The following is a 15,978-nucleotide window of genomic DNA, read 5'->3' on the forward strand; positions in this document are numbered from 1 at the left end:
TCACACGGGTACGAAGTGTCTGAGGCCAGATTTGGACCCAGGACCTCCTCTCTCCAGGCCTGGTACTCTTATCCACTGTGTTATCTAACTGCCCCTTCTGACACCTTTTCCACTGACCCATGTGCCGGCTCTCTCCCAGAGTTGGGGAAGGGGGGGGCGGGGTGTGAGGGGAGGTAGAAGGTACTAGAGAAGCCCTGTAGAAATGGGATTTCTTGGTTGATCAGGAAATACTACTTCATTAGTTGAATTCAGCCAGTCATCTGGAGCATTTTTTTCTGGTTTCTTTAGTCTGAGAAGACAGAATCCAAATAAAGTGAGATGCTGCCTTAAGTCTCAAGTGGAGTGTGTGGTCTAATGATTATCTGGTGTTTCTGCAGGAAAAGCAAATCCTCAGGTGAGTCTTACTTGTTCTGCATCTCTTTCACTGGTGGGAACAAGCCAGCCAATCAAAAGGAGCCGGGGGTGGGATTTCCCAGCCAACTTGGACAAGCCCCCTCCTACCATCTTATCTCCTGGGTTCAGGCTAGATTTAATACTGAAGGCTGCAATTTAATACTACCTCGAAGAAACAAGCTGGGCGAATTAACTTTTTAAAAAAAACACATAAAGTGAAGAAAATAAAGATAGGATGCCGTTATGTACTGTAAAGTAAATTATAGGGTTTTTTTTGCATCCGTTGATGCGTAGTTCTTTGAGTGTTAAATTGGTTCAAGGTTAAAGGAAAGCCACCTTCCAGGAAACAAACTGTTATTTGACCATGCGATGATTGAGGAAGCCCTCTGGCTTTTCAGTATGTTAAGTTCTCAGCAGTTTTGACTTTGTCTATTTGTTGTGGTTTTTTTTTTTTATTTCTTTTCCTCTTTCAGTTAGTCAAATAACTGAGCTAGAAAAGCAAGGAAAAGGGAGCAGCTAGGTGGATCAGTGGATGGAGAGCTAAGCCCAGAAACGGGAAGTCTTGGGTTCAAATCTGGCCTCAGATACTTCCTAGCTGTGAGATACTGGACAAGTCATGTGTCCCCCAATTGCCTACCCCTTACCACCTAGCCCTGTCAATTCTAAGACAGATGATACAATTAAAAAAAAAAAAAAAAGCTTTAGAAAGAAGTCTGGAGAAAATTGAGAGTAGATAAGGAAGCCCATGGGTGCTAAGATTGTAGTCAGAGGACCTGGGTTCAAATCTTCTCTGTCTGACCTCAAACCTCCTGGGGCTTCAATTTTTTTCAGTAGAATGATCCTGCTTCTCTCAGTCCACAGGAGGGGTCTGTACGCACTCTCTACCATTTCCCAGAACTTGTTGGCTTTGCTTAAATGCTTTCTTTGGTATAAGAAAAGGTTAGGGGGTAGGGCTTAAAAATAAAAAAAAGTCATCAAGAAAATAGTAAAAATTAAACCAATCTCGACTTGACTTAGACTTTTACCTTAACTAGGGAAAAAGAAAAGAAATAACTCGGACCAGGCTCCCTTCCTGCTTTGTTGCCGAGAGGGCATGCCTTTTGTGTGCATTGTGATCGATAACTGAATTTACAAGCATCTGAAGAAGTGATCTCCACCTGAGAAGCCGCGTTACTATCCCTGTAAAGGGCTGCTAGCACTGGCCTGGCTTTTCATGATGCTGATGGGATTCATTCACAGTGACAGCTTATCTTGAGGCTTTCAAAAAGCCACCCTTAGGACAACCTTTGGGAGCTAGGTGGTACAAGTATGATCCCCATTTTACATATGGACAAAGTAAGGCTCAGAGATGTTAAGTTTCTTCCACCTAAGAAGTGGCTGAGGTAGAATTTGAACCCAGCGCTCCAGTGTTATATCTACCTCACTGGGCTAACTCTACAGCCTTTAAAGAATAAACCAGCGGTTATCCAAAAAAATTTAGGATACAATGGGTATAGAGATCCTTTGGATCAGGTCAGTGTGGAGTGGCACAGTCAGAACTCTGACACTTAGCCACTGGGGACAATAAAAGGCAAAGGCCTTTGGCTCCTTGGACCTCCCTTTCCTCATCTATAAAATGGTGGCCAGAGCTGGGCTTGATGGCCTTTGAGGTCCCTTCCTGCCCTGAGTCTGTGATCTTAGGAACCTTGAGGGCCTCTCCCAACCTGATGCTACTGTGTGTTCAGGTAAATAAGACTGGAATCATAAGGTTTTGAGCTGGAGGGAACCCTAGTAATCAGCTGGCTTAAGTGCCTCTTTTTACAAAGGAGAAAACTTAGGCCAGGGGAGGGAAAGGAACCAGCCAAGGTCACTCTGCTAGTAATTTGAACCCAGGTCTTCCCAAACCCAACTTGCCGCTACCTCTCCCATCTTTTATGAAACAAAGGCCACCTGAATCTCAGTACAGCATGGAAAGAACAGGAGCCATAGTTGGAACCGCTAGCCAGTCTGTGGCCCCCACCTTGGCCAGTATCATCTCAGCCTGGTTCCAGGAGCACTGAAGACATTTGCTGCCTCAAGCTTATTGGCTTCTTGCTGTCCCTGGACTCTGTGCTCACAGCTGCAACACACTCGGTAGGATCACCTCTAATAGTGCTTTTTGTTTTTCTTTGTTTCATGAAAAGTTTGCGAAAATGTTCGGCACATCTCAGTCTTCCAGAGCCCAGTTCCTGGACAAAGCCCGTCAGGCGAGGGAGGAGAGACGGGGGCAGAAGGAGAAGGAGCGAGCTGCTATACAGATACAGGCCCTTGTCCGGAGCTTTCTCTGTAGATGTCGCTTACAGAATGACATTAGGTGGGTAGAAGGTGGCCATCAACAACCTTTACCCAACCCCTCTCACAAGGACATTTTGCTTTTGGTACCAGTGAATGGGCAATGATAGGTTTTCCCTGCCTCCACCCAAGTCCCTTTACACACCTCATTGGAGAACCAAAGGCCATCACTCTTCCAATTAAAATTAGCTTGAGAAACTGACATAGGTAAGAAATACCAGTTTATTGAATATATATCCATTTATTGGTTAGGCCAGCATCATAACTGATAAAATGACATATGGGTGGTCATTGATCCTCTCGGATGACCACTGACCCTGCACCTAGGTTAGGCAGCTCAAAAGAATTCTGTAAAAAGAATTTTAGGTGCTCATTATTCTGCCCTTCCCTTGAACATCCCAAAACATTTCCAATTGGTAACTGGCTAATTTAGAGGTGGTCCCTCAGCCTTTCCTCACACTAATAGGTGGGCAGGCAAAGGTTTGCACTTATACCAAAAAAAGAATTCTCATCCCGTTTACTTGATAACCAACTTCTTTTGGTTATTTTGGGGCATTCCTAAGGATAAAGAAAATACAAAAAGCAGTAGACTGAATAGAATCTCTGGCCCAGATTCCAGACATAGGAATAGACAGCGATTCTCTTAATATACAAGAACTGGGGCCTTTCCACTCCAAGACCCTGACATAAGATTGAATACAGGATATGAAAAATAAATTTTGTCATATTACACCAAGTCCTTCCAAAGTAGACTTGGGGAGTGGGTCCGACCAAGTGGGTCTAACCAAGTCAGAGAGCTCTTAAGTGTAGGCTTCTGTCATCTCCGGATCTGGCCACTGAACATTGAATCTTTGGCCACAGTTACTCCCAGAGTCCTCTGACCAAGCCATAGAAAGGGGACGTCCTCAGCAATCTTCCTGCTGGCCATAGGGATGGTGGCTAAAGGTCCTCTGTTCTTTTCCTTTCCTAGGAAAGAGATTGATGATTTTTTTGATGAAACAGATCCTGGACCCAGTAAAAGAAGTGCACTTTGTCTTTTTAAGATTGGCCGGAAGCTGTTGTTCATATTCCAGGCTAGCGAGGATGAATTGGTAAGGTGGCCTCCTACCAGGCCAGCTGACCCCTTGGCCTAACTGAGATGGGCATCTCTGTGATGGAGAGACTAAGCAGAACGAGCAAGTGGTTGGAAAGCTGGGATTGCTGTTCTGCCCTCATCCTGCCCATGGTTCACAGCCTTGGCACCCCACCCCCAGCCCCTTCCTGTCCCTCATTTCCCATATCCTTGACTTTTACCTCCACCATCCTCATTCAGGCCTTCATTAGCCCTCCATGGCATTATTTCAAAGGTCTGATTGTTCTCTCTAAATTGAGGCCCTCCCTCCTCCAGATCGTCCTCTTCCATAAGACCCGGCTCCCTAGCTGCTGTTGCCTCCCCACAAATAAATTTCAATTTTATCTATATGTGTGTGGGTACATATATATATATATATATATATGCACCACATGGTTGTGCATGTGTATGTACATATACACACATATATAGTACATAGTGTATGTTCTGTTTTATATTATATAGTTCTATATAATAATTATGTCACATTATATTATCTATTTGTGTTCCATATGACATTGTATATTTCTGTTATATAATTGTTTAATTTGTACAGTTTATGCTAACAGTTAAATGCCTATTACACTCTAGGCTGTGCTAATTAGGTTCTGGGGATTAGAGAAAGGCCAAAGATAGTCCCTGCTGTCAAGGAGCTCATTCTGTGGGGAGCGAGCATGAAAACAGCTATATACAAACAAGATCTGTGCAGGCTACATTAGAGATATCCAGGGAAGGCAGGATCGTTAAGGAGAGTTGGGAAGGGCTTCTGGCAGATGCTGGGATTTGAGCTGGGCCTGAGGAAGCCAGGAGGCAGAGAGGGGGAAGAGTATTCTAGATAAGGAGGAGGATCTAACCAAGGAGACTGAGAAGGAGCGGTCAGGCAGGTAGGAGAACCCGTGGAGAGCTGTGTCACGACAACCTAGCCACAAGAGAGTGTCAGTAAGAGGGTGAATGGCAGGGCAGCAGCTTCAGAGAAGCTGAGAATGATCATTTGGAAAAGGCCATTAGGTTGGATGATTACAAGATTGTTGAGGGGCAGCCAGGTGACTCAGTGGATAGAGAGCTAGGCCTAGAGATGGGCAGTCCTAGATTCAAATCGGTCCTTAGCCTTGTCCTAGTTGGGTGACCCTGGATAAGTCACTTAACTCCCATTGCCTAGCCCTTACTGCTTTGTATTGATTCTAAGACAGAAGGTATAGATTTTTTTTAAAAAGTGATCATTGGTATTGATGGATATCTATTTATATGTGTCCATGCTCTTTCCCTTTCCTGGAATACAGTGCTCCTAAGGGCAGAGCCTTCCATTTTTGTCTTTGTATCCCCAGTGCCTAGGACAGCACCTGCCATATCAGAGGCAGTCAATAGATGCTTATTGATTAATTTTCCAGCTTGAGGTGGGGAAGATGGTCTCCATGCCGGTAGGCCAGCATTGTTAATGACTGCCCAGTGCTTCTCTTATGTGTCAAGAAGGGAGGCACCATTGAAGGCTTGGCTTGTCCCTGGCATTGTCCTAGTCATTAGAGCTGGCTAGGGTGAAGCAGACCACTGAGCTCCTCTTTTCTGGTCACCCTGACTGACACTCAGGACTTGGATAAGCCTGCCACTTTGTCCATAGCCCTTTGATAGCTCATTATCATTCGATGAACCCCTGAAAGAAGCAAGCTTTCATCAGAGTGGGGTTAGGAGTGAATCATTGCTGATCTCTGCAATTTGTGACCTGTCCTGCTTGCTCTTTGCAGAGGTTTGGAATGCTGTGTCGCTGCATCTTAGACAGCATGAATGAGAATGACCCTAAGGTGAGTAGCAAGAGGCAGAAGTGAGCCTCTCAGCCATCTCTGAGCCCTCCGGCTGACCTAGTGTTGTCTTCCTAAAGGCTTGGGGAGGTCAGCGACGATAACCTTGGTAGCTGGCATCTCTGGCTGCTAGAGGGTCACTGAGGACATTCTAGGCAGGATCTCATTGGCCTCAGAGACTCCAGAGTTCTCATTCTGGCTCTGCCTGGTCTCTGTGTGCTCTCTCCTGCCCCGGCCCTCAGTTTGAATGAGGTGATCTTGGAGGGCCCTTCTAGCCCGAAATGGAGGATACTTATATGTCGTATAATCACAGATCACTGATTTTAGAGTTGGGAGTGACCCAAACCTCTGATTCTGTAGTCAGCAAAACTGAGGCCCAGTGTTGACCTGCTCCCATTTTTACAAAGACATGGCAGCTCCTAGAAAAGGCAGGGTCACATACTGCCTTGGCATCCTGATTCTAAATCCAGGGTTCTTCACTCACCTGGGCACCCTGGTTAGGGGCTCAGGGATATGAGAGAGGGAAAGAAGGAGGTCATTGTTGACTCACTCTTTGTTTCCTTCTTGTTGGGCCTTGAAAACTCCTCACTTCATTCATTCATTTCAGTGCTTTATTTTATTTGGCCCAAAATGGAGCCTGAGATAAGCATGGCCCATGAGGACATTACCAGAACAAGAGCCTTCTCCAAGCCTGACTCTGAGCCCCTGAGGGCTCTTTATTCGTATTATTTAATGCATTTAGCACTGCTGTGTGATTTCTGTCCACCTCTTCCAAAGTCCTATGCCAGTGGCTTTCACTAGGATTTTCCTTTAGGGATAACAAAGGAAATATGAACAAGGTAAGAATGTTTCTTTAGCCTCTTGACGATGGAGGCAGTATGATACAGTGGATAGAGACTTGGACCTATAGCCAGGAAGACTTGGCTTCCAGTCCAGCCTCTGACAGTTTCAAGCTGTGTGAACATGGGCAAGTCACTTCCCATTGGGCCTCATCTGAAGAATGGGGATGACCATACCTGTAGCGCCTTCCTCCCAGGGCTTTTGGGTGGATCAAATGAGAGACTATTTCTAAATGTCTCATCCTACCATAGAGACCTTTCTGGGCCGCTCAGTTAATCCAGGCCTTTTCCCCTAGAGGTGATTTGGTCCTTGGAGTCAACGCTGAGGTCAAGGCCTCTGCCGGCCCGGGCCCCTAGCCTCAGGGCTGAGCAAAGCCAGAATGCTGGCTGGCAGCAGCATCATAGGGGCTCGCTTGTGTTCACAGCTCTGGTACGTGTCCCTGGCACTTAATAAAGAGCTTACTGTCCTCTGGATCAAGCAGATTAAAGACATCCTGTGGATTTGCTGCAAGTTTCTGAAGTACCTCAAGGTAAGGGCGCTCATCATTCCCACTTAACACGTTACTTCCAGGTTTGTAAAGTACTCAGAAACTCAGAATGTTGCTTCAGGAGAGCAGCAGACCAAAGCAAACCCTGGGAGTGACCCGAGGTGGGATGGAGCGAGTGGGAGGCTCTTCTCCAGGACCCAGAGTGTTGATCCTCTACCCTCGTCCTCTTCAGACGCTGCCGAAATCTCATGTTTGCTTTTTATTCCCTCTGGAGTAATTTGAAGTGGCCGAGGTCTGGAATATGAGTCCTCCGAGGTCCCATCATGACAAAAAAGGGAACCTGAGTTCTCAGGGGCCAAAAGGTGGCAGAATTGCTCAGTATTTTGGGGGAGGGCATGAGACCTTTCTTCCAGGTCCCCTGGCTGATGGTCACTTGCCTGCTAGGACCTTGCATAGAATTCTATGTCCAAGAGGCATTTCTGAGCTGTTTAGCTAACTACAGAATTAAAAAGGTGAAGGAAGAAGTCTGCCTGGGCCTAATTACTGGTGATGCTGAGTTCAGGAGTCTGCATAGCTGGTATACAGAGGGGGCGGCACTGGAAGCCAATCTTTCTCAATTCAATTGCTTCTGTTGTCCCCAGCCTGACATCTTACAAGACGCTAAACTGATCTCACTCTACCTCACCTTCCTTGTTAACTTCACAGACACATCAACATGGAAAATCGTCAAAGGAAAAGGTAGGAGGCCCTTTGTTAACCTTCCTTTAAATCTCTGGTGGCAAGTGGTTTGGTCCACTCAGCTCTGTATAGGTTTCCTCATTAGACAGAGAGAGACAGACACAGAAGACATGGAGACCTATTGCAAACTGTCAATCCCATTTACAGGCATGAAGCCAATCTCAGCCTTTGATAAACTGCACCATCTAGAAGATATGTAGGAAGTACCCACTTATCTCTGTTTCAGCTTTAATGTTCGGAGGGAGATCCTTCCTGAGATTAATTGGGCTGCCTGGGAAGGCAGTGGGCAAAAGCCTCCAGGCAGAGGCCCAAAGCCCATTGGTCAAGGGTACTCTAGAGGACACTGTTGGTCAGGTGTGGGTTAGCCCAGATATTATTGGAGCATTTTTTAGGCCCCAGAATCCATACTCCAGTGCGCTTTGAAATTTTGTTTGCCTCTTTTGAGCTGAAGTTTAATGGGTTATTTCTTCCAACTCATCCTGGAATAAAGTGCTGGCAGGGACCTTAGAACTCAGCTAGTTCACTTCCCCCATTTGACAAAAGAAACTGAGGCCTAGAGATATACTGTATCTGGCAACTGGCCTCCAAGTAGTAAACAGATCCCAACTGGGGGGCACTGCACCAAATTACACAGTTTGATTCTCTTCCACCTCCAAATGTTCTAGGAAATGTCAACCTTGCAGGGAGTTTTGAGAAATCCTGGAGCAGCAAAGAAATGTTTGGGCTGTAAAGGTTGCTTTCTGTGGGGGCAGATAGGTGACTTAGTGGATGGAGAGCCAGGCATAAAGATGGGAGGTCCTGGGTTCAAATCTGGCCTCAGACACTTCCTGACTATGTGACCCTGGGCAAGTCCCTTAACATTCATTGCCTAGCACTTCCTGCTCTTCTGCCTTGGAACCGATACATAGTATTAATTCTAAGATGGAAGGTGAGGGTGTAAAAATGAAAACAAAATACATTTCCATATCAGTGGATTAAAAGATCCCTGACACCACTTGGACTCAAGTGATTTATAACCCCTCCCACCCCTGATGCCTATCCCTGTCTTTGACAGAACAGTTTCTTCTCAAAATCAACCCAGAAGAGAAAGTGAGTTATAGATGCTTCAGTTTTTCTGAGCATGTAGTCAAAACTGATTTCTGTGGCTGTCATGAATGAAGTACCCAAAACAGCCTTGGACTTGGAGTCCTAGACCTAGGTTTGCACCCTGACTTTGCCCTTTATAGAATGGAAAGTTGCAAGGGACCCAAGGCCTTCCAGCCCATCTCAAACTCCCCAAGGATCACCATATAACACCTCCAACAACTGGCTGTTTAAGCTTCTGCTTGGATAAAGTCTTCTGAGAGATTGCCTAGGCCACTTTTGGATAACTCGTGTTCTCAGGAAGTGTTTTTTAAATATCAAAAATAAATTTCCCAGGACAGCTTGGTGGTTCAGTGGATTGTCAGGCCTAGAGACAGGAGGTCCTGGGTTCCAATCTGACCTCAGGTACTTACTAGCTGTGTGACCCTGGGCAAGTCATTTAGCCCCTATTGCCTAGCCCTTACTGTTCTTCTGCCTTGGAACCAATATAAAATATTGATTCTAAAACAGAAGGTAAGGGTTTAAAAAGAGAAAAAACCCTAAATTTACCTTTTTGTTCTTCCCTTTAGGGTCAAGAGCAGGTTGCGTCCCTCTACCACTGATAGCTTTTGAGATACCTGGAGACACCTATCATGCCTTCATACACTTGGCCCCTGAGCCTGTTGTGTTCTAAACTCCTTCAGTGATTCCTTGGGTGACCTGACTTCAGAGCCTTTCACCACTCCAGACACATTCTGGATTAACCATTGGTGTCCAGGCTTGAACACTGTACAGGGGTATGGGCCAACCGAGGCACCCAGAGGACCAGAGAAACCTTGCTTCTCTACTTTGTTTGCCTCATCCTGCTCACGATTCCTTTTGAGCTTTCAGACTCTGCCCTCCTGGGTCTTTCTCAGACTCCTCTTGTACTTGTGAAGGCGATCTCTTAAACCCAAGTAGCCCACGATTAGTAGCATGGTGACTGTGGGCCTCTCTTTTTGTGCCTTAGATTCCTAATCTGTCATATGAAAGGACATGGTGCTGCCTAAAGTTTGCTTCCAACCCTAACATGCTGTGACCTGTTCTGAGTCCTGTATGACTTGTGATTTTTCTTAGACCTCATATTCTTTCAGGGGAGTCCCTTCGGCCTACCATGAACCATCTCTGTGCAAATATAATGGGTCACCTCAATGAGAATGGATTGTATTCTGTTCTACAGGTGGGTTGTTCTGTAACCTGATATTTCCCTATACTCGTCTTGGTGAACCTCTGGCACGCATGCTGGAGGGGGCTGCTCCTCTCCTCTCCACACATGCCTAAGGACATTTCTGTCGTCACCTGCCCTCTGCCTAGCAGCCCAACGGAAGCGTTTCCTCTCTCCCCTGTCTGGGGCAAGGGGGTGGCTCACGTGCAGTGTGAGGGTTGCAGTTAGGGCACTCGGTCTTTAAAAGGCTCACCATCACTTCTCTACTAGCAGCAATGCACTAACCCAGGATAGTTCTGAGGGACTTGTGAGAAAGAACTCTGTCCACATTCAGAGAAAGAACTGTGGGAGCGGAAACACAGAAGTAAAACAACTGCCTGATCACATGGGTCAATGGGGATGTGATTGGGGATGTAGACTCTTAAGTGATCACCCTAATGCAAATATCAGCAATATGGAAATAGGTCTTGATCAATGACACATGTAAAACTCAGTGGAATTGTGCATCAGCTATGGGAGGTGGAAAGGGGGAGGGGAGGGAAAGACCATGAATCTTGTAACCACAGGAAAATAATCTTAATTAATTAATTAATTAAAATTTCCTGAGAAAATAGATAAATGAATAAATAATTGAAAAATAAAAGGTTCACCACCGCTGCTGTACCCTGAGACACTTGAGGGTGCACCTCTGGGTTTGAAGTGAGTGTCCTGGGAGCTTTGCTGAAGGGAGCATAGTTAGGCAGAGAACACTGAGCTAATTCATTACCAAGGTCCTTCTTTCCCTCCCCTCAGCCTTTTTGGTGTTTTGTATTTAGCATGAGTGGGGGTAGTACTTGCTTATTGAATCATTCCCCTGCCACCAGTTGAAGCTTAAAGTTGGTTGCTATTGAGGGGTTCCCTTCCCTTTGATGGAATCAGGGGAATCCCCCTTTCTACCTGGGTCCTGGCACTTGTCATGCTAATTCAAGGTCAAGCAACCCGTCTAGCCCTGTGATCCTGAAGTTTGTAGACCTACTGTGCCTCAGTTGTGTGCTTTGTACCTTGGAGGAACTGTTTATTAGAGAATGCCAGATTAAGAAATGTGGGAGAGGAGGAAAATGTGCCTGGGTGGAAGGGGAAGGGGAAGGTCCTTGCTGGAGAGGGAGTCTCGCCAGCCCAAATGTAGGCTTCCAGCCCAGGCAATAGTGGCCCCATAGTACAGGAGGTGCTGTCAGCTGCAGCCTTTAGCCTGAGGATGGAGGGCTTTTGTGAATCCTGAATCCTGGAAGTCATTTCCTATTCTAGTGGTATGGTTTCTCTTATCACCTAAAAATGGTGTTTTCGGGAGGTAAAATCAGAAACCTTTTGACAAAGGGCTTTTTTTCTTTCAGATCCTGTTAAGAAATGGCCTGGCAAGGTCTAGACCATCCCTGACAAAAGGCATGTTAGCTGCAAGCATTATTCTGGCTTTGCGGTGAGTCATCCATGATGCAGTCAATGAATGCATGATGCAGTCCCAGGAGCCTGGCAAAGCCCATCTGGGTGAATGTACCCACGAGCTGTGGGGCTTTCCCTCAGTTCTGCCCAACAATCCGGTCTGAAACTGCTGTCCAAGGTCTGATGCACCTCACTGGCTGGAGGGAGTCTTAGCAATCACCTGTCTAATCCCCATTCACTATAGGGAAGACCACACAGCTAGGAAATGGCAGATGGGGACCTTGAACATAGCTCTCAAGAGCTCCAATTCCTTCTTTGTCCATTGCAGCTCCTTCTTCCCCCACCCCTGTCCCCAGCCCTGCTTTGGAATTCCTAATATTGTCCTTCAGAAGCTTTACCTACTTCTGATAATAAAAGATAGCCAATATTTACAGAGCGCTTTAAGGGTTACAAAATGCTTGATAAATATTTTCTCATTTTATCTTCACAACAACCCTGGGAAATGGATGCTGTTATTATCCCCATTTTACATGTGGGGAAACTGAGGTGGAGATAAGTAAAATGACTTGTTCAGGGTCACTACTTATTACTGAACTCAGGTAACATAGGGAAAGCAACCCAAGCGAACCCTCTTAGTTGAAGCAAATGTCCAGTTTCAGCTCTTTCCTTACTTGGTTTTTAGAGATGGGCAGCAGGTTAGATGAGGTGATGCCAATGACCCCTTCTAGCTCTAAGGCAATACTTACATCTCTTGGAGTAGAAGGGGCTGCCTCTGGAGCCAGGAGGCTTAGGAAAAAACTGGGTGACCCTTTGTCAGGAATGTTCTAGAGAGGATTCTTTTTCCTCCTGGATCAGTGGGACATGGATTATTGGTGTTTGGGACCAATGGTGAGCCATCACACTGGTGCTCTGAGCCTTCCAGACTTGCAGTGTTGGCCAGATGATTGGTCCCAGTTGTGCTCAGATGTAAGAGTTCATGTGCCTAGAATGCCCACGTTCTCTCAGTCCCTGGGGCTCACCTCTTCAGTGCCTCCAGCACACCAGTTTTAAAAGGACATTTCTGCACCTGCCCCTAGTCCCACTTCCCCGTTTGACCTCTGTGGCACGCTGTGATTATCATGGATGTTTTGTTGAGGAGGCCAATGCCATGGGGTGGGGAGGTGGTTTGGGGGAAAGTGGGAAGTGTGTGATCAGGTGTGTGTTTGTGTCTAGCCCTGTGATTGCTGCTCATTATTCGGACAATCTCTTACGACCACTCCTCATCCATATTATGTCAGTGCCTGCCCTGGTGACACATCTCAGCGTGCTCGCCCCCAAGGTGAGTGGCCTCCAAGGCTTTGGGCTCGATGGAAATGTACTTGGCTTTCACTTTCCCTCCTTGTGGCCTTGCTGCACTTATTTTCTTCCCCTTTAGTGACTTTATCCCAAAAGCAAGCCTTCTTCTCTGGGTACTTCAGTATGCCCAACCCAGCCTAAGCCTCGCCCCCTCAGCCTGGGAAATGGTCCTGACTCAATCCCCCATCCTGTGCCTTTTGATAGTTGAGCCCTCCTGAGGGCAGTGGACCGACTGGAGAGGCACTTGGCTCTCCCTTGTTGGGGTCCTGGAGACAAAGCTTGAATGACCTTTAAGGCTGTTTTGGAGGGAGAGTCTGGGCCACTCCAGCTCTAGAATTCTGGGACTCTTCTTTACACTGGCTCCCCCCTCCCCCCTCCATACTCTTGGGCCTTGGGAATTCGTTCCACTTTCTCTGGGTGGTTTTTTGCTACCCCTAGACCTTGTGTTGTGAGCTTCAAAATGAAGGCTTTTATCTCATGCCCCTGAGCTGGGCATTAGGCCGGGTGGCTCATCTCTTCAGAGCATCATTGCCCGTTTTTATTTATTTTTACGCTCTTATCTTCCTTCTGAGAATCAATACTAGGTATCAGTTCCAAGGCAAAAGAGTGCTAAGGGATAGACAATGGGGTTAAATAACTTGCTCAGAGTCCCACATCTAGGAAGTGTTTGAGGCCAGATTTGAACCCAGGACCTCCCATCCCCAGGCCTGGCTCTCTATTCACTGAGCCACCTAGTTGCCCTTGCTCATTTTTATTTTGATGAATGTTTGCATGGTTTGGCAAAACCTTCCACAAGAAGAAATTGTGGTGGTTGTCCTACTTTGTTGCTTTTTTTTTTAAACCCTTGTACTTTGGTGTATTGTCTCATAGGTGGAAGATTGGTAAGGGTGGGCAATGGGGGTCAAGTGACTTGCCCAGGGTCACACAGCTGGGAAGTGGCTGAGGCCAGGTTTGAACCTAGGACCTCCCATCTCTAGGCCTGATTCTCAATCCACTGAGCTACCCAGCTGCCTACTTTTTTTTTTTTAAAGCCCTTCTGACCTAGTAAGAATTGTCAGAAGACTAATAAGGGCTAGGCCATCAGGGTTAATTGACTTGTCCAGGGTCACATAGCTAGGAAGTATTTGAGGTCAAATTTGAATTCAGGACCTCTTGTCTCCAGGCCTAATTCTATCCATTGAGCTGACAACCCCAACCCCTCAGCAATTGTTTCTGTTCAGATGTGAGCCTTTTCTCATGCCTTTCAGCACCTCCTTTTTCACTGGATGCTTCTCTCCCTGGCAGCGCCTCCTCATGCTAGAACATCATGACTTTCTTCGTAAGTTCATTCTGTTTCTGAGCCGCAGGGATCGATGTTTCGACGTCTGTGCATGCCTAGAAGGGAGTCACACTCTCTGTTTACTAGGTAAGTTCCAGGAACCAGGATTGGAATGGGTTCTGGGCATGGGAAGTAAGCCTCCACTATTGACTGAGCTCCTTGGAACAGACAAGGAAATGTCTCAAAGAAACTGGCCTGAATCACTGTGTTGTTTTTTTTTCAAGTATGTATTTTTTAACCCTTAACTTCTGTGTATTGGCTCCTAGGTGGAAGAGTGGTAAGGGTGGGCAATGAGGGCCAAGTGACTTGCCCAGGGTCACACAGCTGGGAAGTGTCTGAGGCCGGATCTGAACCCAGGACCTCCCGTCTCTAGGCCTGACTCAATCAACTGAGCTACCCAGCTGTCCCCTGAGTCACTGTGTTTTAAAGAGGGAAATGGAAGAATACCATTTAATAGAGCATAAACTGAGGCTGAGAGAAAGGAAATGGTGATCCCAGGATCACCCAGTGAAGATTTTTCTCACTCAGTGTCCTTTAACAAGCACCCATTGAGCACCTGCCCTAAAGATATAAAGACTAAAACGCCTTCTGGGCTGACCCTGCCTTTGGGGCACCACTGTTCTCCTGAGAGAAAAGGGCATTTATGTGCAGAATACATACTAGATTGCCCCATGAAGGGATCACAGATTAACCACCAGCAGAGAATCAGGAGAGGCCCCTGTGTGAGTTGTCCCTGACCTCTCCTGGGAGGGAGGAAGGGATTCTGAGAGATGGGGTGAGACCTGGGCTTGGGACATGGTACAGCCTGTGCAAAGGTGTGACAGTGAGAAGTGCAAGGTCATGAAGGGGCCCGGGGTCCTTTTGACTGGAGTGTCAAGTTCGTGAAGAGGAGTAATGGCAAACCAACTGAGTAGGACTTTAGATGCCTGGCACAGAAGTTGGCATTTTATTCGTGAGGTAGGAGGGAGCCACTGAACGTTCTTGGAGAAGAAGCAAGGGCCCAGGATTAAGTCCAGAAATGGATGGTGATCCAGCAGGGGACATTGATAAAGAATGGCCAAACAGGGAAGAAGAGACTTAGGAGGGAGTAGAGCCATGAAAACTCAGGTGGGTTTAGAGCACAGCTAGGAGGAGGGAGGCAAATGCTCATTAATGTCAGAAACTGTCAAGGGTTCAAGAAGGAAGCAGACTGAGAAAAGGTTGATGGATTTAGCCGTCCCAAGGTCAGAACTCTGTGTCTATTAGCCACACCACCTCCAGAGCTGGGGAGTTGGTTGGAATACTTTACCTTTCAAAGACCCTCCTAACTAACTCTAAGATTATGATTCAGGAATAAATGAAATCATTGATGGATGTTTTGAAGAGCATGAAATACTGCCTCACTGTATTACAGTATCCTTCCTGTGAGTATTTGAAATGAATAGAAAAGACAAAACATATTGATAAGAGCTTATAATTTCCCATCAGTTCATCACTAGTGCCAGGAAACATTTAGCCAGGAGCCAGGAGCTTTCTTTCAACATCTCCCAAGCTTGGGTTGCCTAAGCTTTCCCTGGCTTCTTCTCTAACAGTATTGCATTTTAGTCTTTCTTGTGACAAAGGACCTGGAGTTCTGTAGCTCTTTGTGGCTGCTTCCCTTTCTCAAAACGACAAACTCTGAGAGAAAAAAGCTCACCTTTTTTCCAAAAGGTGTGAGACTCCTCGAGAGCCTAACTTCATGGGGAAAGCAGTGGATTGAGTCACAAGTTGGACTCTTAACTAACTTTGTGACTATAGGCCTATTCTAGCCTTCCCGAGTTCACTTCTGTCATCTGGGGCTAAAATGGGAGTAATACCTGCTCGCTTTAATCCGAAAGCTTGTTTAAAGGAATTACAACAATTACTCAGCTTTCTAGAGTGTTTTAAGTTTGTAAAATGCTTTGTGGATGTGATTATAAAGTGAAAGGCCATGTAGAAATGTGTTATTAGTAT

The 15,978-nt window shown here is 46.3% G+C and overlaps 1 protein-coding gene across 1 annotated transcript in view; it reads left to right on the forward strand.

The window, feature by feature from the left end:
* The first annotated feature begins 321 nt into the window (after nt 1-321).
* Nucleotides 322-15,978, forward strand: part of UBE3B (ubiquitin protein ligase E3B) — a 55,670-nt gene continuing 40,013 nt past the window's right edge. The window contains exons 1-10 of the mRNA XM_044674040.1: nt 322-394; nt 2,556-2,725; nt 3,674-3,794; nt 5,554-5,610; nt 6,872-6,976; nt 7,576-7,672; nt 9,868-9,953; nt 11,309-11,391; nt 12,567-12,672; nt 13,974-14,094. Of these exons, the coding sequence (XP_044529975.1) occupies nt 2,565-2,725; nt 3,674-3,794; nt 5,554-5,610; nt 6,872-6,976; nt 7,576-7,672; nt 9,868-9,953; nt 11,309-11,391; nt 12,567-12,672; nt 13,974-14,094 (937 nt within the window). The 5' untranslated portion in view covers nt 322-394; nt 2,556-2,564. The remainder of the gene's footprint in view (nt 395-2,555; nt 2,726-3,673; nt 3,795-5,553; nt 5,611-6,871; nt 6,977-7,575; nt 7,673-9,867; nt 9,954-11,308; nt 11,392-12,566; nt 12,673-13,973; nt 14,095-15,978) is intronic.

The sequence above is a fragment of the Gracilinanus agilis genome, chromosome 1 (genome assembly GCF_016433145.1).
Source record: "Gracilinanus agilis isolate LMUSP501 chromosome 1, AgileGrace, whole genome shotgun sequence".
In the NCBI taxonomy this organism is placed as follows: Eukaryota; Metazoa; Chordata; class Mammalia; order Didelphimorphia; family Didelphidae; genus Gracilinanus; species Gracilinanus agilis.